The 24,223-nt window shown below is 44.3% G+C and overlaps 1 protein-coding gene and 1 non-coding gene across 2 annotated transcripts; both read right to left on the reverse strand.

The window, feature by feature from the left end:
* Positions 1-6,445: 6,445 nt before the first annotated feature.
* Positions 6,446-6,552, reverse strand: LOC118489956. The gene has a single exon (XR_004887967.1). It is a non-coding gene; the product is annotated as a small nucleolar RNA R71 (small nucleolar RNA).
* A 15,280-nt stretch (positions 6,553-21,832) lies between these two features.
* Positions 21,833-24,223, reverse strand: LOC110892848. The gene is made up of 7 exons (XM_022139989.1): positions 24,150-24,223; positions 23,792-23,979; positions 23,578-23,721; positions 22,870-23,268; positions 22,517-22,665; positions 22,271-22,369; positions 21,833-22,033 (listed from the first exon to the last, which is right to left on the reverse strand). The coding sequence occupies exons 1-7, from the start codon at positions 24,221-24,223 to the stop codon at positions 21,833-21,835; spliced, it is 1,254 nt and encodes a 417-aa protein (XP_021995681.1).

Consider the following 24,223-nt stretch of genomic DNA (forward strand, 5'->3'; position numbering starts at 1 on the left):
ACAATGAATCTTGTATTTATAACGTTTTCATTTACTTTTTAGGTTTTTAGGATTGAAAAAATGAGTGACTAATTTTGTTCTGCGTGTTCTCGCAATATATATACAACTCCATATATAAATTATCTTGTTAACCATATTTCGCTCTCTTATATAGATTACATTGTTCACCAAGTTTCGCTCTCTATATATATTACAATTTTGCTCTGTTTAAATTTACAGTTTTGTCATTGGTTTTGTTTTTCCCCCTCTCAGCCAAATTACAATTTTGCCCTCAGTTCAAATTTAGAGTTTTGCCACCGTTTTTTCCTATCAAAATACGATTTTACCTCCAGTGTAAACTTATAGTTATGCCATCATTTTAATTTTTTTATAAAACTATGGTAGTGTTTTGTTTTAATTGGTTGAGTCAGTGTAATTATTATTTGTGCCAGGCGACTGCCTGCTATGCGCTTATTTGTTTGCTCCCAGTTTGAAATTATAGTCTTTTCATTGTTTTAGTTTTTTTTGTAAAAGTATCGTAATATTTTGTTTTAATTGGTTGACACGATGTAAATTTTTTTGAAATCGTGTTATAAGTAGTACATACATATTATGAGAAAAAAAAAATCAGGTTAGTACCTCACAACACGGACAGAGCAAAAACTAGTATATAATAAAGCTCGTTGTTTGGAATTTATCATAAACATAAGGGGGTGTTTATTATAGAAATAAAAGTGCGTGAGTCGGAAGTCGCTTTCTTGTCAAACAAGTTGGAGACAGCTAGCAAACCAACCTGCACAACAACTTTGAAAAGAATCCACAGCTTTGCTTTCTAAACCGGTGAAACGTGCCTTCTTATCCTAACCGGTTTATTATATCAGCATAACTTTTCTTATTATATAACCAATAAAATAAAATATAAGAGTAGATTGTATATAATAATTAAATAAAACTAAATGAAAGTTAAATAACTAGTCCTTTTTCTAAAGGTAAATTTAAATCACTGACAAATCACTAAAGTATTATCATGTCACCAACAGAACCATCTAATTATATTTATCTTTACTAGGCAATACTGCTTATACATCAATTCAAGAGTAAACCCAGCACCCCTCGAAAAACCCCTTTGTAAGAATCGAACCCAGAATCTAATCCCTAAGCCTTAGTCCCTCTCCCAAGTTTTCTCCATCTGCTCCAACATGACTCCATCGTTCTAAAAAAGAAAAGCAACAAAAAGGATTAAGTGTATATATATATATATATATATATATATATATATATATATATATATATATATATATATATAAAGGGGGGGGGAAGGGACACACCTCCCTCTCCAGAAGCTTCTTTTCAGCATCCACAACCCGGCACCTAAGCTCAGCAGCAACGGTCTGGGATGTCTTCAGCTCACTCATTAGCCCTTCATTCTCGTCCCTCGAAGCATTGACCCTCTGCAGCATGCCAGCACCCCTGAAAAACCCTTCACAAATAGACAGATTGTATTGGTCGTTAAAAATCTCGGGGTCCAGTGCAAAAGTCATAAACATCGATGTCAAGGAGGGAGAGCATGAGCCATGAAATCCCGAGCGATCTCGGGGGTACCGGCGACCGTGGAAGGGGTTATCTTCCATCGAGGGATATATGCAGCAGGGAGGCCTTCGGCAAACAAAGGTGCCAGAGGGGTACGAGCATGAAAACATTCTGGTAACTTGAATCTGCTCTGACCGGTAGCTTGAACGGGGGAGGCTCCAGCAACTGGGTCAACAGGGGCCGTGCTTGTTTCCAGACCCTTCCCTTTAGCCTGTGACAACGCACGAGCTGTCGGGATCACAATGGGAGACTTGGAACTTGTAACAACCCGACTTTCTGGGTCATTACTTGTATCTGTCATTTCTTGCTTAATTGCTTGTACTCTCGAGATATCGATTATCGCTATGGGTTAACTGTTTTAAACGATATTTTTAAACGCTTACTTCAACGCTTATTCAAAACGCAGTTATCGCATCTAACGCTGATTATAACGCTTACTATTTAAACGCATTTTATCGCTTGTTTAGACTAAACGTTATCGCAACTCACTCTCAACGTAAACGCAACGCAAACTCGAAACACGGATTTACTTTTTTGCATCTTAGTTATTATGTGTGTTATTTGTGTGATTACTTGTTTTATGTTATGTGGTTATCTCAACGCAACGCTTACACGGTCAATGCTTACAGGCAACACGCTCAAACACAACGCAATGCTTAACACACGAAACAAAAGTTGGAAAGCTAACTCGCACAACTCGGCCGATCGAAAGGACACCCGATCGAATGGACATCCGCTCGGATAACCATCCGATCGGATGGCCATCCGACCGAGCACACCTCGCGTCTTCCACCGCCTTAACTCCTCTCTCACCCTATAAATAATGCCTGTACACGTCCCTTTCACTGATTTGACGTCTCCATCCGACCACTCGCTCTCAAGTCACTTTCATTCACTTTTCTTCACGATTCAAGGCTATTTCGTAAGTATTTCCATTCAAATCTTGTACAATCATCATCACTACACACTTCTACATCATTTTCTCCATCAAAATCACACATTTTCTTCTCGAAATCGCCTGATTTGGACTCCTTGAAGATGGTTCTCACTCAGTTGCTTATGCAAGCTGTTGGGTGACATCATCTCATCAAGGTTGGTTCAGATCTAAAGGATTTCCACAGTTTTAACTTAAATCTCAACAAGATATCAACATTTTTCAACTGTTTTCATCTATTCTTCAAACTTTTCTCCAACATCCTACTTAAAACTGATGGAATCTAGACTCATTCAGACTCTCCACTCATTTCCTAGTTGAGAGTCGGCTTGAAAACGGGTTTCCACCAGAGAGATGACCGATTAACGGGTCAGACGTGAAACTTCGTCAAGAACAGTGAATCTGATCGAATGGGGTGATTCGCATCCAATCGAATGAGCTGAACCTTGGTGCTTCAGTTGTTTGACACGTCATCACGCCATCTTCGTTAAATTCGGTTAATTTTCAAACTTTTTACTTAGGAAATTTTACAAAGTTTTTCAAATGAAAGGTTGCCCACTCGAGTGGCCATCAGATCGGATGACCATTCGAGCAGGTGGTCTGACCCTTCTACTATTCCTTGTTCAAAACGATTTGATTAAACATCAAACTTTAACAATTTTCCAAAACAACACACACTCATTCGAATGGCCATCCATTCGGAAGACCATCCGTCTGGATGACCATCCGCTCGAATGGGAACTCATCCGATCGAATCACCATTCGACACTTAGCACATCCAACACATTGTTTATACGTTGTTCAACGCTTACGCTACTGTTCGATGCTCAGGCTAACTCCAACGCGCTAACTTCAATCCAAGTCTGTGTTTACTAGCTAAACACGAACTGTGAGTATACTCGAACCCATTTTCTTTAACACACTTTTGGGTGTTACATACGTTCTCTATCAAAACACAACAACACACAACGCAAACACTTTATGAACGCTAACCGCTCCCGCATGTTATACGTGATCTATGAATGCTTGTTTCTATGCTTAGACAGTGTTACATTATACCACCTCTAGCAATGATAGTACTATAGTTTGGACTCAGCACCTGTCGTGGACAGGGGTTGCTAGGGATCACATCACCTTACTTCACGTGTTCGCTAAACATGTGTCGTGCATACTCTACAACGCCGTCTCGTGGTTAAGTGTGAACATAGTTTTGATAGTTACTTGCTTCACCCATTACGTGATACACGCTGGTTATGCATAAACGCTTTTCGCTACTATATGCTATGCAAACTTGCGTACTCACCCTTACATTTTATGTATTGACTTTATTTTAACGTATGTGACAGGTTGATAGGATGTTATGCCGTGATGAACAAGGTAGGAAGTCTAGAAACACTGATGTGTGTAAAATGCAACATATAAATTACATCAAATGAGGCATAAAACTAACCCTTTTTTAGTACTAATGTTGGAAAAAGAGTGTTTTTGTCTTCCTTTTGTATTTTCAGGATTAAATGAACTCAAATTCACAAAAGAAGCAAAAAGACAGCTAAATCTAACATAAATACAAGAAAAGGAACATAAGTGGATTGCCCGACCCCTCAACAGCATCCTCCCAAGCAAAATAGAGAAGGCATAAGACTGAACACGCCCCGTGCTCAGCCAGCACGGGGCCGTGCCCAAGAAGCAGCAGAAAAGACAAACCTATAGAAGCTTCTATTGCCCACCACGGGGCCGTGTCCAGTGAACACGGGGCGTGGCGAAAGTACAGCAGGCACATTAATTGTAATTGCAAATTACAATTAATAAAGAGAGAGAGTGTCAGACAGGCACGGGGCCGTGCCCAGCGGACACGGGGCCGTGCCCAGCCTTCTGTTCAGCCTATAAATAGGAGTGCTTGGTTTCATTGCAACTCATCCCTTGGCACACCACCTTTCTCACACTTCATCCACCACCCACCACCACCATAACACCATCATCCACCACCATCATCCATTGTCCATCATAGAGTGTGTGAGTCGTCTCGGGATCCAAGATTGATCGTAAGAGTTCTTGACAATCAAGGCCATGTTTGCCTAAGTCTCTTACATCACTTGGTGAAGACAAGTGTTTAGTATAATACTTTTTTATTTTCAATCTTTTGCACTTTTTATTTGGTTTTGTATTAATGACTTTAATAACTAGTTGCTTATGTTGAAGGTGATCTTTCCTTATCGTTTGTCCGTGGTGTCTTGGCATTATTTTACTGTCTATATAAAATAAAAGATTTTCACCATTCATATCTCCACGGTCTATATGGAGGTATGTTGGCTACCTGGTCGGGGGTTTAGAGGTCCTGCAAGGGACCTGGGTCAATTTTAGTAGGATTTCCTTCAATGCCCATAGGTATTGGATGGCGGGGATCCAAACTCTTTGACCCCCTCATAAGTTAACTACTATTAATACTATAACCCGGCTATTTAGGACTGTATCCCTGCTGACTCAGACTACTTAGTCGAGGGTAACGTCGCCGCCAAAAGCGGGGCCTACCATAATTTGCATTAATAACTTAATTCATTATCTTCCAATAATCCAACCCTTTAGGATTGTATCCTTGCTGACTCAAACTACTGGGTTGAGGGTAACGTCGCCTTCAAAAGAGGGGCCTACTACAATAACTAAGATAATCTCTTAAACAAGTGCAAAAGTGCGAAAATAATCAAAGGTTATACTAATACACGAGTCGGATCCAAGTGATTCATCTTGTCTATCTGTTTTTATTTTTATTTTATTTTTCAGCATTTAGTTAGTTTTTATTTCTCTTAGTTTAAAAATCTTTTCTAACATTTTGATTTGATTAGACGTTGAGGATAAACCGGTACTAAAAGCTCTTGTGTCCTTGGACGACCTCGGTATCTTACCAACACTATACTACGTCCACGATGGGTGCACTTGCCCATATGTGTGTTTAGTGTTAGTAAATATCGTGTTTTATAAATTTAAAACTTGGCTAAAAGTGTAAAAAGGGCTTAAAATATACATTAAAAATATATTACACTACACACGCATCAAGTTTTTGGCGCCGTTGCCGGGGACACAAGGATTTTAAGAAGGTTAGGAATCAACGGCCTAATCATCTTTTTATTTTTTCTTTTTAATTTTTAGGATTTTCTTAGTTTTTCAGCTTTTGCAGAGCTCAGCACGGGCCATGCCTGGTCAGACACAGGCCGTGCCCAGCATTGTTACTGGCAGTTTTTAGTTTTCCAAGTTACAGAAGGCTGACCACGGGGCCGTGTCGGTGCAACACGGGCCGTGTCCAACTCTCCAGTAACTGGGATCTGGAAAACAATCACTGTAACTCCGACCACGGGCCGTGTTCACTGAGCACGGGGCCGTGGTGAACCTTCTGACCAGTATTCTTTTTTGTTTTTATTGCAGGATTTGGAACCAGACGCCACCCCTACGTAGTGTATGAGCTCTAGTTCCAATAAGGACATAAAAGAACCTCTAGAAGAACCCGAACGCTTTCTCAGAAAAAGACTAAAAGCCAAAAGTCAAGAGAAGGTTTCGGGAAATCCACTTCCAATGGCGGACCAACGTACTCTCATGGATTATCTACGACCCACCGTAGGTAACCTTGGTGCCGCTATCAACGCACCGAATGTTGAAGCCAATAACTTCGAACTTCGGCCGCATTTAATACAAATGCTCCAAAACTCCGCAACCTTCCATGGGCTTGCAGACGAGGATCCCCATCTACATATTACTAATTTCTTAGAAATATGTGATACCTTTCGGATTAATGGAGCATCAAATGACGCCATCCGCCTTCGAATGTTTCCTTTCTAGCTAAAAGACCGAGCAAAAGCTTGGCTCAACGCCCTCCCAGCTGGATCGGTAAACACCTGGGATGAACTAGCCCAAAAATTTCTATATAAGTATTTCCCTCCCGCTAAAACGGCCAAATTAATGACTGAAATTAATACATATTCACAAGAGGACGGGGAATCCTTATATGAAACTTGGGAAAGGTTCAAGGAGCTATTGCGAAAGTGTCCACATCACGGCCTTGCAATATGGCAACAAGTATCCACTTTCTATAATGGGTTGTTGCCACACACAAGGCAGACACTTGACTCTAGCTCCGGGGGACTTTTAGGTAATCGCCGCCCGCATGAAATATATAACCAAAGTGAGGAAATTGCTCAAACCAATTTTCAATGGCACACTCCCCGAGGCAATAAATCTATTGCCCCGGGCGCCCATAAGGTAGATGAAAGCACTTCTTTACAAGCCCAAATCGAGGCCCTTTCTTCAAAAATAAAAAAATTAGAAGTGACAAAAACGGTCTCGGTTATGGCTTGTGAAGGGTGTGGTGGGCCACATGAAAATTGGAGTTGTATGAAAGAAACGGACGATCAACAAGAGTCGGTAAGCTACATTGACAATAGACCTAGGCCGTCGGGTCCTCCAACGGGCACTTACAACCAAGGATGGCGAAATCACCCTAACCTTGGTTGGAGAGAACCCGACAATAGTAGTAACCAACAAACCCAACGAACAAACTTTCAACAACCAAGAAATGAGTCACAAAATTTCACTCAACAACAAGGTGGACGAGAAAGGCTAGAAGATACTGTATCTCGCCTCATCTCCGACACTGAAAAGAAAAACTCGGAAAGGTTTCTACAATTAGAATCAAATTTTAGAAATCAACAAGCTAGTATTCAAAACATAGAAAAACAATTAAGTCAACTAGCCCAAAATTTCTCCTAAAGACCACAAGGCGCATTACCAAGCAATACCGAAACAAACCCAAAAGCACAAGTTCATCTCATCACGTTACGGAACCGTACCGTGGGGCCTACGGAAGTACAACCGCCTGCAGAGGAGACTGTACCACCGCCTCTACAAGAGAAGGATTCCACTCCATCACCAGAGCCCATTAAAGCTCCTCGAGTTCCGTACCCCGGTAGGTTAATCCATCAAAAGACCAATGAGCAGTTCGCAAAGTTCGAAAGTCTATTAAGACAATTGCATGTCAATATTCCTTTTATTGATGTCTTAACCCAAATGCTTAAATACTCTAAGTTCATGAGGGACTTCCTCACTCATAAAAAAGAAAATTGAAACTTTGCAATTAGTTAACTTAGGCGAAGAATGCTCTGCCCTCGTACTCAACAAACTTCCCCAAAAAAAAATCGATCCTGGAAGCTTCACGATTCCCTGTTCGATCGGGGACTCCCCCGTTCGTAATGCACTAGCCGACCTTGGGGCTAGCATTAACTTCATGCCATCATCAATGTTTAAAAGACTCGGCCTAGGAACAACGAGTCCTACAAAAATGAGCATACAACTCGCTGATCGATCCGTCAAATTCCCGCAAGGTGTCATCGAAAATGTCCTAGTAAAGGTAAACAAATTTGTCTATCCAGCCGACTTTGTCATACTCGATATGGAAGAAGACACCGAGGTCCCCCTCATACTAGGGAGACCGTTTCTCGCCACCGCACAAGCAGTGGTAGACATGAATGACGGAACGCTCACTTTGAGGTACGGGGATGATGAAGTAAAATTCAGGGTTGGGAAGAGAATAGAGGACGACGACCCGGTCAACTACATGAAGGTTATTGATTCGAGTTTGGATGCTGCTCTCCGACGGTGCAACATGGGATGCCAAACATCCCACTCAGAAAATATATAACCTCACATTGGGTCTAGCCAAGGACCCTTATAAACGTGGCGCACCACGGAGGCATTCCGTGGAACTATCCTTAGTTTAGTTTAATCTTTTAGTTTTAATTTGCAGGAATAAAACACACTTATGGTGGTAAAGGATGAAAAGGGAAACGAGAAACATGGCCCCATGCACAAGAACAAGGCAACCCGACATCAATTTCTCTGATACAGAAGGTTCAACACGGGCCGTGTCCAACCAACACGGCCCCGTGCTGCACCCCCTGCAGAAAAATGCCCAGTTCAGGTAACTGGACACGGGCCGTGTTCACCAGACACACCCCCGTGTCCAGGCTTCTGTTTCTTTTCTTTAATTTTCGTTACTGGCACCTGAACACGGGGCCGTGTCCGGTCCCCACGGGGCCGTGTCCAGACTGCCAGTAACATAAATTTTTGCTTTTAACACTATATTACACATCTAATCAACCTAAAAATTTATTTTTGGGACACATTAAGGACAATGTGTAATTTAAGTGTGGGGGGATGCTAAAACATTGAAATTTTGCAAGTCCTAATAACAAGCCTTACACAAAACTCTATTGGAACCGCTAATCACCCCAAATTTTTTTCAAAAATTTCCATTTTTTTACTTGTCTAAAGTTTAAGTTAGGAATTCTAAGATTAATAAGGTTATATTTTTACAAATTTACAACCAAGAGCGTCGTGATAAAAAGAACCAACATAAGAAAATTATGAAACGGGCATGACAAGCTTAGTTAAAATTTGATTATATATACTTGATCACATAGAAAAACCCATTCCCACAAAAAGTGAGTTTTGAGCCTTTATTGAGCATACAAATATACATCTTTAGACTAAATGCTCATTTTTCGTTTCTTGTGTGAATAGCCGCTTGGTTCTTACGACTCTAGAACTTGCCACGACGATTCATTCCCGGTCCTTACCAACTTAAACCCAAGTAAGTAAATGATGGAGGCATTAGGACTAACCCTTTTTCTTTCTACACCATTATTTTTCATTTTTTTTACCACCTACCTAAAATCCCCCTAGTTAACCCCTTTGAGCCTAAACCTTTCATTTCTTTACCCTAAAAACCCTTTTTATTTTTTTACCCTTTATTTTAGTAACAAGCTCGGTTTTCGTGTGACTGAAAAAAAATATATATATGATGAAGTTAGAAATAAACAAACAAAGCTCTTAAAACAAAAGCTTGTTTGAAGAAATACTTCAAAATAAAAAAGTCACAAAAACAAAGTGTTCTACGAAAACCGACGCTTTTTACGCTTTTCGCCCTTTTCTACTAACCACTAACCCATTCACCCACCTTTAGCCCAAGCCTTTACCCAAAAAAAAGTCCTCTTGATATTTACAAAGGTAACAAGTTAAAAAGGAGGAGGATTGATTGCTTGGCAAGCTTATGGTAGGAATAAGTTCCATGCCGCTCTCGAGTGATTCACTAAAAATACACCTTCGGCCGAGTGTGAGTGATTTCTCCCATGAGGTATGTGAACTTGTATATAAATGGAATTTTAAAAAGGCATGCTATGCCCAAATAAGTAATTTCTCCTATGAAACGTTCCAAACAAATCATAACGAATAGGATTGTAAATAAATAAAAATAAAACCCAAAAAGTTCTTGGATTTTCGACACTCTATGACAAGCCAAAACCTTCTCTTCTACCCATTCCATTTGGGAGTGTAAGCCACATATTAAAGAGTTTTGCTTGAGGACAAGCAAAAGTTCAAGTGTGGGGGTATTTGATGTGTGTAAAATGCAACATATAAATTACATCAAATGAGGCATAAAACTAACCCTTTTTTAGTACTAATGTTGGAAAAAGAGTGTTTTTGTCTTCCTTTTGTATTTTCAGGATTAAATGAGCTCAAATTCACAAAAGAAGCAAAAAGACAGCTAAATCTAACATAAATACAAGAAAAGGAACATAAGTGGATTGCCCGACCCCTCAACAGCATCCTCCCAAGCAAAATAGAGAAGGCAGAAGACTGAACACGCCCCGTGCTCAGCCAGCACGGGGCCGTGCCCAAGAAGCAGCAGAAAAGACAAACCTATAGAAGCTTCTATTGCCCACCACGGGGCCGTGTCCAGTGAACACGGGGGCGTGGCGAAAGTACAGCAGGCGCATTAATTGTAATTGCGAATTACAATTAATAAAGAGAGAGAGTGTGTCAGACAGGCACGGGGCCGTGCCCAGCGGACACGGGGCCGTGCCCAGCCTTCTGTTCAGCCTATAAATAGGAGTGTTTGGTTTCATTGCAACTCATCCCTTGGCACACCACCTCTCTCACACTTCATCCACCACCCACCACCACCATAACACCATCATCCACCACCATCATCCATTGTCCATCATAGAGTGTGTGAGTCGTCTCGGGATCCAAGATTGATCGTAAGAGTTCTTGACAATCAAGGCCATGTTTGCCTAAGTCTCTTACATCACTTGGTGAAGACAAGTGTTTAGTATAATACTTTTTATTTTCAATCTTTTGCACTTTTTATTTGGTTTTGTATTAATGACTTTAATAACTAGTTGCTTATGTTGAAGGTGATCTTTCCTTATCGTTTGTCCATGGTGTCTTGGCATTATTTTACTGTCTATATAAAATAAAGGATTTTCACCATTCATATCTCCACGGTCTATATGGAGGTATGTTGGATACCTGGTCGGGGGTTAAGGGAACGGTTTGGTAAGGGTCTTGCCCTTGTTCAGCGTTTAGAGGTCCTGCAAGGGACCTGGGTCAATTTTAGTAGGATCTCCTTCAATGCCCATAGGTATTGGATGGCGGGGATCCAAACTCATTGACCCCCTCATAAGTTAACTACTATTAATACTATAACCCGACTATTTAGGACTGTATCCCTGCTGACTCAGACTACTTAGTCGAGGGTAACGTCACCGCCAAAAGCGGGGCCTACCATAATTTGCATTAATAACTTAATTCATTATCTTCCAATAATCCAACCCTTTAGGATTGTATCCTTGCTGACTCAAACTACTTGGTTGTGGGTAACGTCGTCTTCAAAAGAGGGGCCTACTACAATAACTAAGATAGTCTCTTAAACAAGTGCAAAAGTGCGAAAATAATCAAAGGTTATACTAATACACGAGTCGGATCCAAGTGATTCATCTTGTCTATCTGTTTTTATTTTTATTTTATTTTTCAGCATTTAGTTAGTTTTTATTTCTCTTAGTTTAAAAATCTTTTCTAACATTTTGATTTGATTAGACGTTGAGGATAAACCGGTACTAAAAGCTCTTGTGTCCTTGGACGACCTTGGTATCTTACCAACACTATACTACGTCCACGATGGGTGCACTTCCCATATGTGTGTTTAGTGTTAGTAAATATCGTGTTTTATAAATTTAAAACTTGGCTAAAAGTGTAAAAAGGGCTTAAAATATACATCAAAAATATATTACACTACACACGCTTCGTGCCAGCCCAGTAGGGGTTTTGCACATGCCTACCCTTGTTACTCTCGCTCGAACTCGCGAAAACTACATCTTTGCGCGAACACCGCATACTATAGCTTCGCTCAAAGAAAGCCTTTCCTAAGGCAAATAGTATTACACGCTTTTCCTAAGGCTGACTGATGTGCGTGAAGTGTGTTATATTTTAGGTATATATTTTAAGCCCTTTTTACACTTTTTAGCCAAGTTTTAAATTTATAAAACACGATATTTACTAACACTAAACACACATATGTGCAAGTGCACCCATCGTGGACGTAGTATAGTGTTGGTAAGATACCGAGGTCGTCCAAGGACACAAGATCTTTTAGTACCGGTTTATCCTCAACGTCTAACCAAATCAAAATGTTAGAAAAAAAAAAGTTTTAAACTAAGAAAATAAAACTAATTAAAATGCTGAAAAATAAAATAAAAATAAAAACAGATAGACAAGATGAATCACTTGGATCCGACTCGTGTGTAGTGTAACCTTTGATTATTTTCGCACTTTTGCACTTGTTTAAGAGATTATCTTAGTTATTGTAGTAGGCCCCTCTTTTGAAGGCGACGTTACCCTCAACCCAGTAGTTTGTGTCAGCAAGAATTCAATCCTAAAGGGTCGGATTATTGAAAGATAATGAATTAAGTTATTAATGCATAATGTGGTAGGCCACTCTTTTGAAGGCGACGTTACCCTCAGCTAAGTAGTCTGAGTCAGCAGGGATACAGTCCTAAGTAGCTGGGTTAAAGTTTTAATAGTAGTTTAACTTATGAGGGGATCAAAGAGTTTGGACCCCCGCCATCCAATACCTTTGGGTATTGAAGGAGGTCCTACTAGATTTGACCCAGGTCCTTTGCAGGATCTATACACTGAACAATGCCAAGACTCTTACCAAACCGTTCCCTTAACCCCCGACCAGGTAGCCAACATACCTCCATATAGATCGTGGAGATATGAATGGTGAAAATCTTTTAGACAGTAAAATAATGCCAAGACACCACGGACAAACGATAAGGAAGAATCACCTTCAACATAAGAAACTAGTAATTAAAATCATTAATACAAAACCAATTAAAAAGTGCAAAAGATTAAAAATAAAAAGTATTACACTAAACACTTGTCTTCACCAAGTGATGTAAGAGACTTAGGCAATCATGGCCTTTGATTGTCAAGAACTCTTACGATCAATCTTGGATCTCGAGACGACTCACACACTCTATGATGGATAATGGATGATGGTGGTGGATGACGGTGTTGTGATGGTGGTGGGTGGTGGGTGAAGTGTGAGAGAGGTGGTGTGCCAAGGGATGAGTTGCAAGAGCTCCAAACACTCCTATTTATAGGCTGAACAGAAGCTCGGGCACGGCCCCGTGTCCGCTGGGCACGGCCCCGTGTCCATCTGACTCTCTCTCTTCATTAATTGTAATTCGCAATTATAATAAATGCGTCTGCAGGAAGTTGACCACGCCCCCGTGCCCGCTGGGCACGGCCCCGTGGTGGGCAACAGAAGCTTCTATGAGTTTGTCTTTTCTGCTGGCACTTGGGCACGGCCCCCGTGCTCACTGAGCACGGGGCGTGTTCAGTCTTCTGTCTTTTTTGTTTTGCTTGGGAAGATGCTGTCGGGGGGTCAGGCATGTCACTTTTGTTCCCTTTCTTGTATTTATGTTAGATTTTGCAGTCTTTTTGCTTCTTTTTTTATTTTGAGCTCATTTACTCCTGAAAATACAAAAGGAAGACAAAAGTACACTTTTTCCAACATTAGTACTAAAAAAGGGTTAGTTTTATGCTACAATTGATGTAATTTATATGTATCATTTTGTGCACATCAAATACCCCCACACTTGAATCTTTGCTTGTCCTCAAGCAAAACTCTTTATAATGTGGCTTTATTCACTCCCAAATGGAATGGGTGGAAGAGAAGGTTTTTGGGCTTGTCATAGAGTGTCGGGATTTCCAAGATTATTTAGGTTTTATTTTTATTTATTTACAATCATATTCGTCATGACTTATTAAAAACGTTTCTTAAGATAAATTACTTATTAGGGCATAACATACCTCTTTAAAATTCCATTTATATACAAGTTCACATACCTCACGGGGATTCACTCAACACTCGGTCGAAGGTGTATTTTTTTAGTGAATCACTCGAGAGCGGCATGGAACTTACTCCTACCATAAGCTTGCCAAGCAATCAATCCTCCTCCTTTTTAACTATATACCTTTGTAAATATCAAGAGGACTTTTTGGGTGAAGGGTTAGGCTTGGGCTAAAGGTGGGTGGTTGGCTTAGTGGTTAGTAAAAGGGCGAAAAGCGTAACAAACGTCGGTTTTTGAAAGACTTTTTATTTTTCACATTTTTATTTTATTTTGATGAACCACTTGTTTCAAACAAAGTTATGTTTGATGAACTTGTTTGTTTGTTTGGTTTCATCAAAATATTTTTTTTTTTTTAAGGAAGAGTCATTAGAAAACCGAACGTTGTTACTAAAAGAAAGGGTTAAAATAAAAAGGTTTAGGTGGGTGAAGGGGTATGGTCCCAGATCTCGCGTCAGCATCGACCGCGAGTGACCATTACCCTTATCAAAACCCCCACTAGCTAACAACCTACTTGTGTCCATGCGGGAACGCATCGACACAGTGGTTGAATCCAATCTGTCTAGTGATGGAGGAGGACTTACCTGGAATATGAGAACGGTAGGGTGATGCGGCATAGCATCACATCTGGTGTATGAAAACGGAAGTATTCACAGCGATGCGGCCTGGCACCGCGTCCAGTGAACACTTCTATCAATACAAGGAAGCTGGACTACAGCAACAGACACCACAGGCGACGATGCGGCTGGCACCGCGTCTCGCGTATTTCTTAATCGCAAGCAAGGGACGCGGTAACATCAGATGTTACCGCAGGCCGCGATGCGGCTCGCACCGCATCCTATACGCCAATAAGTAGGACTGACAACACGGTGCAAGTAGCACCAATGACAGTCATCTGTCAGGGCTACGTAAGCAACAGACTGACGTGGCGTAACCTCCACACCCGACAAGCCTGACACACCTGCAAAGGTGCAGCATGTCGTCAGTCTGTCCATCATCCTCCTCCTTCACTCCTCGGCTATAAATACCAACCCCAAACCAGGTTTGAGGTATCTCTTCACAACTCTCTCACTACTACTACTATCATACTTTGCTTCCCAAGCAGATCACTAATTCTCACGCCGGAGAGTGGTAACAAGGAGCACCCCCCACCCCATCCTCCTTGTTACGAGTCACGGTTTGTTTCCTTGTGCAGGAGATCAACCCACCGGTGATCCAGCCAGCGATCCTCGAGAGGAAGGGATTAACCCTTCTTGACGAGATCAGTGAGTTAACCCTGCCCGGTTAACCATTGTTTCATGATTGGCGCCCACCGCTATTCTTAGCACTTTTTAAACCATCCTTACCCCTCTCACAAGATCATGACTGATCACCAAAACAACACTGGGGATAACCAAAATCCCACAAACCTAGGTCCGGTAGGGGTCAATCCCTCAACCTCGCAACCCGGACACATCGGCACGTCGACGCAAAGGGGCCCATCCCTTACGTTCGGACATGACTTATCACAGTACGCAGCTGTGATCCCACCAGGCACGGACCTTCATACCTGGTATGACCAGCAGGCAGCCCTCCTGACTGCAACATACAACCGCGCTTGTGCGGAAGCGCAAGTACAAGCTGGGCCTACCCCAGCACCGCACACCCCTGCCGACCGTATTCTACAATACGAAGGCAGGGTACATTCACGTCCAGCTTCGAGAAGCAGACGTGAAGACCGCGGATCATCTTACTGTGAGGTCCGCACAATAAACGAGGACGATTCCTCATACGGGTCCCACACCCGGGGACCAGTGCATACCCGCCTAGGTCCTTACGTTGAGGATAGGCGACGGTCCGCATCCCGACATGGCTCTGGAATTCAGAGCCGGTTGGGCCCGCAACCGTATACCGAAGGGTATGGTCGTACCGACCCGGACGACCATACATATATCGGGGATTCACATGACACCAGCAGCAGACCGGGAGGACGCAACTATGTCCCTCCCACTCATCCCCGCAACACATACCTCAGGGCCTCAAAACGCCCTGAGAACCAGCCATATAGGCCGAAAGCTGCGGCCGAAAACTCCAAATTCGCCCCGCGAATTGCCCATGCCCATGTTACCACAACAAAATTCCCATTCAACGTCGGGAAATACAACGGTTCGTCCGACCCGGACGACCACATGAACGTTTTCATGGGCGCAGGGTGCAACGGCCTGTGGGACGAACCCACCTGGTGCAATTTTTTCCCCAGACCCTCATGGGCCTGGCCAGGGCGTGGTTCGATACTTTGCCAGTAGGATTACTGGCCTCACTCGAGGACTTGCATGCAAAGTTCCTCGCTCATTTCAGCCAGCAACGACGTCACGTACGTGACTCATTGGACGTCATGAATATCTGGCGAAGGGACGGCGAATCTCTAGAAGCATTCGTCGTCCGGTACAATAAAGAGTGCCTAGAGATAGGTGACGTGCAAGACCAAATGGCACGGAACCATTTCATCAAGGCCGTTAGGGACAGGCAGATGGTCATGACCATCTCTGGCAAGGAGGGCTTGCCTAAAAAATGGGAAGATGTCATGGCCGCGGTCAAGACATATGCCCAGACGCAGTGGTCTCTCGAACCGCATGTGGGAAAGGCACAACCCCAAGCCGAAACCTCCCACCAAGGGTCCAAGCGTAACAATAAATGCAACCGGGACGTTGGAAATCGTGATATTTCCAAACCATACTTCCCACGGACCAACCCGTTTGACCCAAGGAACTACAACCCCCAACGGGACAACCGGGCACCAAAGAAAGATTCTCGGGACCGCAACTGGACCGAGATCACTGTGTCGCCAAGCGAAGTCCTTCTTACGGACGCACAGCTCTTGCGACCGGCCCAACCGATGAAGTCTAAGAAAAATCAGGATCTCACACTCTATTGTGAGTATCACAAGGACTCGGGCCACACCACAAACAACTGCATCAGTCTCCGGCTGGAGATTGAGCGAGCCCTTTAAGAGGGGAAACTACAACATCTTTTGCCGGGTGGGCAGAAACCGACCAAGCGCATCACCCCTCATGGCGAAGGCACCTCCTCCGGGAAGAAGACCATGTACGTGGCTTCCACCCACATGATCAACGGAGGTAAACGTAGGCCGCACAAAGCGGCGAGAAGGCCGGACAATGACTGGTAAGACGAGCAAGTCGTCTTTCCAAAAGTCCGAGGCGGACCGCGCGACAGGCCTGCCGTCGTTATTACAGGCCAACTGGCGCATTACTGCACCGAGCGTCTATTCATCGACCCGGGCAGTACTTCTGATATAATCTACGAACAATGCTTCAACCAGTTCGACCAGGAGGACAAAGATCGGTTGCAGGCAGTGGATTACCCGTTGGTCGGGTTCGCAGGGGAAACTGTCTTTCCCCTGGGCCAGATTATTTTTCCTGTGCGTCTTACCAGCGGAAGGCACACAAGAACAGAAGAGGTAAACTTTATGGTTTTACCTCACACCTCCAGATATGATATACTCCTTGGGAGGGAATCCCAAGGCGATTTCAATATGATTACGTCCGTCCCCCACTCTACTGTCGGTTTTCCAACCGAATCGGGGGTCGCGATAATCTACGCACGCAGAGACTTCATGATGTCGGACGAAATACGTCCGACCAAGGTCGCAAGGCCCACCCCCAACAACCAACCAGAAAAATGGGTTCTCAACGCGAGATACCCAGAACAAAAGGTTACATTGGGTCACGCCTTGTCCCCGACCACTAAAGCGCACCTGAAGCAGCTTCTCTTCAGGAACCAAGACATTTTCGCATGGACACCCGCAGACATGACAGGGGTCCCACGTGATATCGCGCAACATCACTTGAATACCTTACCAGGTATCAAGCCGGTGATCCAAGGCCAACGCCACCTTGGATCCGCTAAAAACCAGGCGATGCAAGAGCAGGTCGAAGAACTGCTCTCCGCAGGCATCCTGCGGGAAGTTAAATACCAGACTTGGTTATCCAACCCAGTCATGGTAGAGAAACCATCCGGGGGCTGGCGCATGTGCGTCGATTACAAGGACCTCCACAAAGCCTGCCCCAAGGATTGTTACGCACTCCCAGAAATCGATGAAAAAGTCGATAATCTGGCACCATTCAGATGGAAGTGCTTCCTTGATTGCTACAAAGGTTACCACCAGGTACAAATGGCAATCGAGGATGAAGACAAAACGGCATTCCGCACTCCTACCGGGAATTACTGTTATACAAAAATGCTGTTTGGGTTGCGCAACGCGGGCGCAACCTACCAAAAACTGATGAATGGCACTTTCCGCGGGCAAATAAGCAAAAGTGTCGAAATCTACATGGACGACCTAGTCGTCATGAGCATGGAGGAAGATACCATGCTCACAGACATCGAAAGAACATTCCAGACTCTGCGAAGCGTTAACATAAAGCTCAATCCAGGGAAATGCTCGTTTGGAATGGAAGAAGGTAAATTCCTTGGGTTCATCGTGACCAAAGATGGATTCAAGGTAAACCCGGAGAAAGTTCAGGCGATCGAGGCATGCCATCGCCTTCAACGATGAAAGACATGCAACGGCTGGCCGGCAGGCTAGCCGCACTAAATAGATTCTTAGCCAACCATGCAGCTAAGTCTTATCCCTTCATCAAGACCCTGCGGAACTGTTTAAAGAAGGAACAATTCCAGTGGACCGCAGAGGCGGAGAACGCTTTCCGGGAAATGAAGGAGTGTTTGATACAACTCCCAACTTTGACCGCACCACGTAAGAATGAGCCACTCATATTATACCTATCTGCCGCGGACAACGCGGTAGGTGCGGTATTGATAGTGGAGCGGGAGGGGGTTCAAACACCCATCTATTACATCAGCAAGATGCTCAACGACCCAGAAACAAGGTACTCAATAATGGAAAAATTGGTATTAGCACTAGTGCACGCATCAAGACGGCTGCGACGCTACTTCGCGAACCATGTCATCACGGTGCTAACCAATTACAGGATCGGCCCAATCCTATCCAAACCTGACATCTCTGGGAGATTAGCAAAATGGGCAATAGAGCTGGGCGCGCACACGCAGAACTATAAACCGCGCCCCGCGATTAAAGGCTAAATCTTAGCTGATTTCGCCGCCGAAGTACCGGTGAATCGCATCCAAGAATGCGAAGAAGCACAAAACCCTGCACCAACACTATCTTCCTCAGAAACATGGGCACTATTTACCGATGGGGCCTCCAACGAAGAAGGTGCGGGCGCAGGTCTGCGACTCGTCAGCCCTGATGGCCAAGAACTTACATATGCAATCCGCCTCGATTTCAAAAGCACAAATAACGAGGCCGAATATGAAGCCTTACTGGCAGGACTACGTTTAGCAGTCAAACTCGGCGTGCAACATCTGGAAGCACACGTCGACTCTTTGTTGGTTGCAGGACAGATACGCGGCGACTATGCCGCAAAGGGGGATATCATGATCCTCTACCTCGAGCAAGCCCTGCAACTAACATCAAAGTTCACTTCATTTAATATCCGGCATATTAACAGGAGTGAAAACAAATCCGCAGATGCACTCTCCAAACTTGCATCCACCAGCTTCCAACACCTGGCAAAGGAGATACGTATCGAAATTCTACAAAATCCTTCAGTACCCCTGCGCCAGGTCAACGTCATCCAATACGGCACAACATCATGGATGACACCGATTATTGCATATTTGCAATCAGGTGTGAATCCCGAAAGCAAGTCAGAGGCACGCAAGCTACAATACAAAGCATGCCATTATCAAATGGGAGACGGTATCTTATACCGCAAATCATACCTAGGGCCCCTCCTACGATGCGTCAACCCCCAGGATGCCACATACCTCATCAGAGAAATACACGAGGGTATGTGTGGCATACACGCAGGACCACGCATGGTAGTGGCCAAAATCATGAATGCTGGGTATTACTGGCCCGGCATGCACCTGGACGCCGTCAAAGAGTTGCGCAAATGTGTTAACTGTCAGCGACACGCTCAAAAAACATTGCGCCCCAAGAACAACTTGGTCCCGGTCACCACCGCCTGGCCCTTTCAGAAATGGGCAATCGACGTGGTCGGACCCTTCCCAGACGCACCAGGCGCAGTCAAATTTATCATAGTAGCGGTCGATTACTTCACAAAATGGGTAGAGGCGAAACCTCTCGCCTCAACCACTGCTATGATAACACGGAAATTCATATGGGAACACATCATCTGCCGTTTCGGTCTACCAATGTGCATCGTTACCGATAATGGCACCAACTTTGCTGCTGACGAATTCCAAAAATGGCTAGAAGAGCTACACATTGAACATATATTCTCATCCGTGGCACATCCGCAAGGAAACGGCCAAGTTGAGAGTATCAACAAAAGTCTAGTCGAAGGCATCAAAGCAAGGTTGGGAACAGCCAGGTGTGGCTGGGTCGATGAACTCCCAAGTATCCTATGGGCTCACTGCACAAGCCCAAAAACGAGTAATGGGGAGACACCTTTCAGCCTAGTATATGGCTCAGAAGCGGTGACCCCCGCGGAAGTAGGCCTCCCTTCACCCAGAATGTTGGCTATTGAAAAAATAGGCAACAGTATGGAACGCAGGATTGACTTAGACCTTTTGGAAGAAAGGCGTGAAAACGCTGCCATCAATGAGGCTAAGTACAAATCCAAACTGGAAAAGTACTACAACTCGCGTGTCCGCGTTTGTACTTTCAACACGGGAGACTACGTCCTCCGTGACAATGAAGCATCTAATGTTGAACGCCCAGGAAAACTTTCCCCCAAGTGGGAAGGACCCTACCTCATCAATGAGGTCTTGGGAAAAGGCGCGTACAAGTTGCAAACGTTAGAAGGCAAACCTATCGCACGTACATGGAATGCACAACAGCTTAGATGCTGTTACATGTAGGCCATGTTTTTACATTTTCATGTAACATATCGGGCCGCAGGCCATTTTGCAATTAAATAAACGAGCAATTCAATGCAATATTGTTTGTTACTACTATTACAAATGCGTGTTCCACTTTGCGGTATCTGCAAAAACAGATTGGCAAAATCTTCATTCGCGATACCCACACAAAGTGTCAATCACACACAAATATTGTAATAGGCCAGCAAAAGGCAGAATATTAAGTGTCTATCCGGCCGGATAGACAAGTTTTTACAAAACTTACACAATTCCTAAACCCTAAAAAGGTAAACAATGGAATTAACGCATACTTATACGACAAAGGTATAGAGTATACTTAACCCCATTCACAAATGGGTAGAGTTCCGGATATACAAGTTTTTACAAAACTTACACAATTCCTAAACCCTAAAAAGGTAAACAATGGAATTAACGCATACTTATACGACAAAGGTATAGAGTATACTTAACCCCATTCACAAATGGGTAGAGTTCCGGATATACAAGTTTTTACAAAACTTACACAATTCTAAAACCCTAATGGGGCAAATGACGGAATTAACGCATACTTATACGACAAAGGTATAGAGTATACTTAACCCCATTCACAATGGGTAGAGTTCCGCATACATACGTTCAACCATGCAAGAAGTAAAAACACTTGTACAAATTGAACAACAAACTTTATATTCAAAAAATTCAAGCACCCACGCGGTGCTTAATGGATTTACATAGAGTTCCCAACATTTACAAAAGGAAAACAAAAAAGGGGGCACACTAGCCAACCTAAACCCTATTTTGTACCACTGGTACCCGCGCCATCTTGGCCGCCACCAGCGGGATCCTCCTCTTCTGCATCGGCATACAGCATCCGCAAACGGTCTACATAATCCGCAGCCTCTAAACATTCGTCCAACTTCTCCACGCAAGAGAGGGACGTATCATAAAAGGAGGCAACAGCCGCGTTAAGGCGCGCTTCGGTGTCCACGTCACGAAACCCGGATCGCTCTTCAGTGTAACCGCCTTTAGACATGACGTTTATGTGACCGATACAGCGGCTGTAACCAGCTTTAAAACCGGCATCTCGGGCACGTTCCTTGACCAAGTCCAAACCAGTTGCGGTCTCAGGTGCATCCATGATAGCCTGAACAATCTGCAATAAAAGGATGATAAGACTCACATGCTAATCCAAGCAAATATAAAGGCAAGGGATACTTACACGCGCGATGCCATGACTCCGCATCCATTCACGGTCAGCCTCCAGTTGGTTAAACGAAGAGGTCAGAGCATCTCTGGCCTCAACAGCAGCATTAGCCCGCTCTTCCGCTGCAGTCATGCGGGCTGTGAGGTCTGTAACCGCGACCTCCCGGGTCTGAACTTCAGCCTTTCAAAAAGCAATCAACAGTTCACAAAATCAGTAAACATTCTCAAAAGGCGGAAAGAAAAATACAACAGGAATAACGAATCATACCTGAAGGCTGCTAACAACCTGCTTCAAACGGGTCTGCTCGGCATTCGCCTCTTCAAGAGCCTTAGAAGAGCGACTCTCCCTCTCTTTGGCCTCCTCAAGGGCCTTTGCAGCACGAGCCCCCGCTTCCTTGGCCTCTTCAAGCGCCTTTACAGCCCGGGCCTCCGCCTGCTGCGCTTTAACCGCAATCACCTCAGCTGCAGCCTTCTCTTTGCCTAAGGCAACGTTCGCCGCCTTGACATTCATCAACTCCTGATGTGCACGAAACAGATTGTCATTCTGCTTAGCCCAAGATTCGTTCCACTTCTTGCGCTCATGGGAAAACTTTTCGTCCCAACTCTTGCGTTCATCAGAAAGTAACTTGGCAAGAGTACGAACCTGTTTCAGCTCAGCAGTTGCAGCCCACTCCGCAGTCTGTTTCTGCTTATCAAAAGCAGCTCTATCTCTTTTAAGCTGCTCCGCACCCGTACGAGCAGCCTTCACCAACTCCTCTGCTTCGGCCCGCAAACGAGCAGCTTCTTCTTCCCTGCGGCCTAGCACCTTGTAATCTTCCAAAATGGCATTCGCCACAATGGAACTTCCTACTAGCATCGTAGAAAGTTAGTTGATGCGCAGCTCACGGGGTGCAGCATGGGCACGTTCAGTTTCAAATGGGGTGCTCAGACCACCCAGAATCTCCCTGCACGCGGAAGGATCGTTGGAAATATCATCCCCCTGCATAATAGTCCAGGGGGGTCGGTGATAAACTGTACTTCGATCCTGCGTGTAGGTGCGGTAATAATACTCCAATTCAGACTCCCGAGGCTGAATTGGAGACCCATCATAACCCACACCACCGGAAGAAGAGCCGGTAACCTTCTCACCAGCAGAAGATTTCTGCGGCTCAGCATCCGTTTTCTGCTTCCCAGCATCTGAAAACCTCAAGTCCAACCCATCACCATCAGTTGGGCTGATCAGGTTGTTGGAGGAATCCACAGTATCAAAAATCTGGGTAGCAGTCTTCTCCACCGTTTCCTCCACCTGTATGGGGGGATCAGGAACCACCTTGACAGAAGGTGCCGCAGGCTCCTTTGGTACCCCCGCACCCGCAGCTGTGGTATGCGAGGGAGAAAAAGGAGCATCAAAGAGAGAATATACTGCATCTTCGGGTTCTGCAATATAAACAAAGCAATAACTATCAATAAACAAGTTGTGCTTACAAAACACTTGCGACAGTTATATACTTACCAGCAGCAACCGCAGGTTTCTTTTGCGCCGGAGCAGTCCTTTTAGACTGCAGCTTCCGACGCTTCAATTCACCACCACCAGCAGCCGTTTGCTCTGGTTCTCTCTTCTTACCAACAACGGGGGGGCCGCAGCGGTTCCACTCGCAGCCGCACTACCTAGAACACCCAAACCCTCAAGGGTATCAGATACTACCACGTAATTGGTATATCTGCCATAACAAGATCGATAGGTACCTGCGGCCTGGGACCCCGGAGGAGGGGCAACTGAGCCCTCAGCTTTCTCCTTACCACGACACCGCGCGGTTTTCTTCACCTGCTTCTTCTCCACATGCTTCTTGGGGATGCGCTTTTCAAACTTCCCCAAGTCCGCAAGGATAGCTGCATGGGAGAAATCAAGCAAACAAATTACGAGGGTAAACTTGGAAAACAAGTACAACTTAGAAAATACCTTTTTCGCCTTCTGGCACGGGTTCCTGCAACACATCACGTTTGGGTACGCGGAAGTTGCCAACAATTTCCAGATTAAAACCTTCCCGTAGCTCAACCGGAATCAACTCAACTTTGCCCTTGAAATCGGGCTCAAACATCCTCCACAGACCACTCGCAGGCTCTGATACAACACATGCATGCATATTACTACAAGGATAATGAAGCAAGGAAAACAATAAAGAGTAACAGGCTTACCACCACTTTTTTCCCGCACAACGGGCCTTGCCTTCCTGTCCGGCCTAGTAAGCATCATCCGCAACACCCACAGCTGGTTGTTGTCTAACTTCTTGAGTTCAATAGGTCGCAGCCTAGAGAACCAGTCCACAGTCTTCGCAGTGGCAACAGGAATATCTTCATCAGTGACACCAATATTGATATCCCGGAAAGTCAT

The sequence above is a fragment of the Helianthus annuus genome, chromosome 2, assembly GCF_002127325.2.
Source record: "Helianthus annuus cultivar XRQ/B chromosome 2, HanXRQr2.0-SUNRISE, whole genome shotgun sequence".
NCBI lineage: Eukaryota > Viridiplantae > Streptophyta > Magnoliopsida > Asterales > Asteraceae > Helianthus > Helianthus annuus.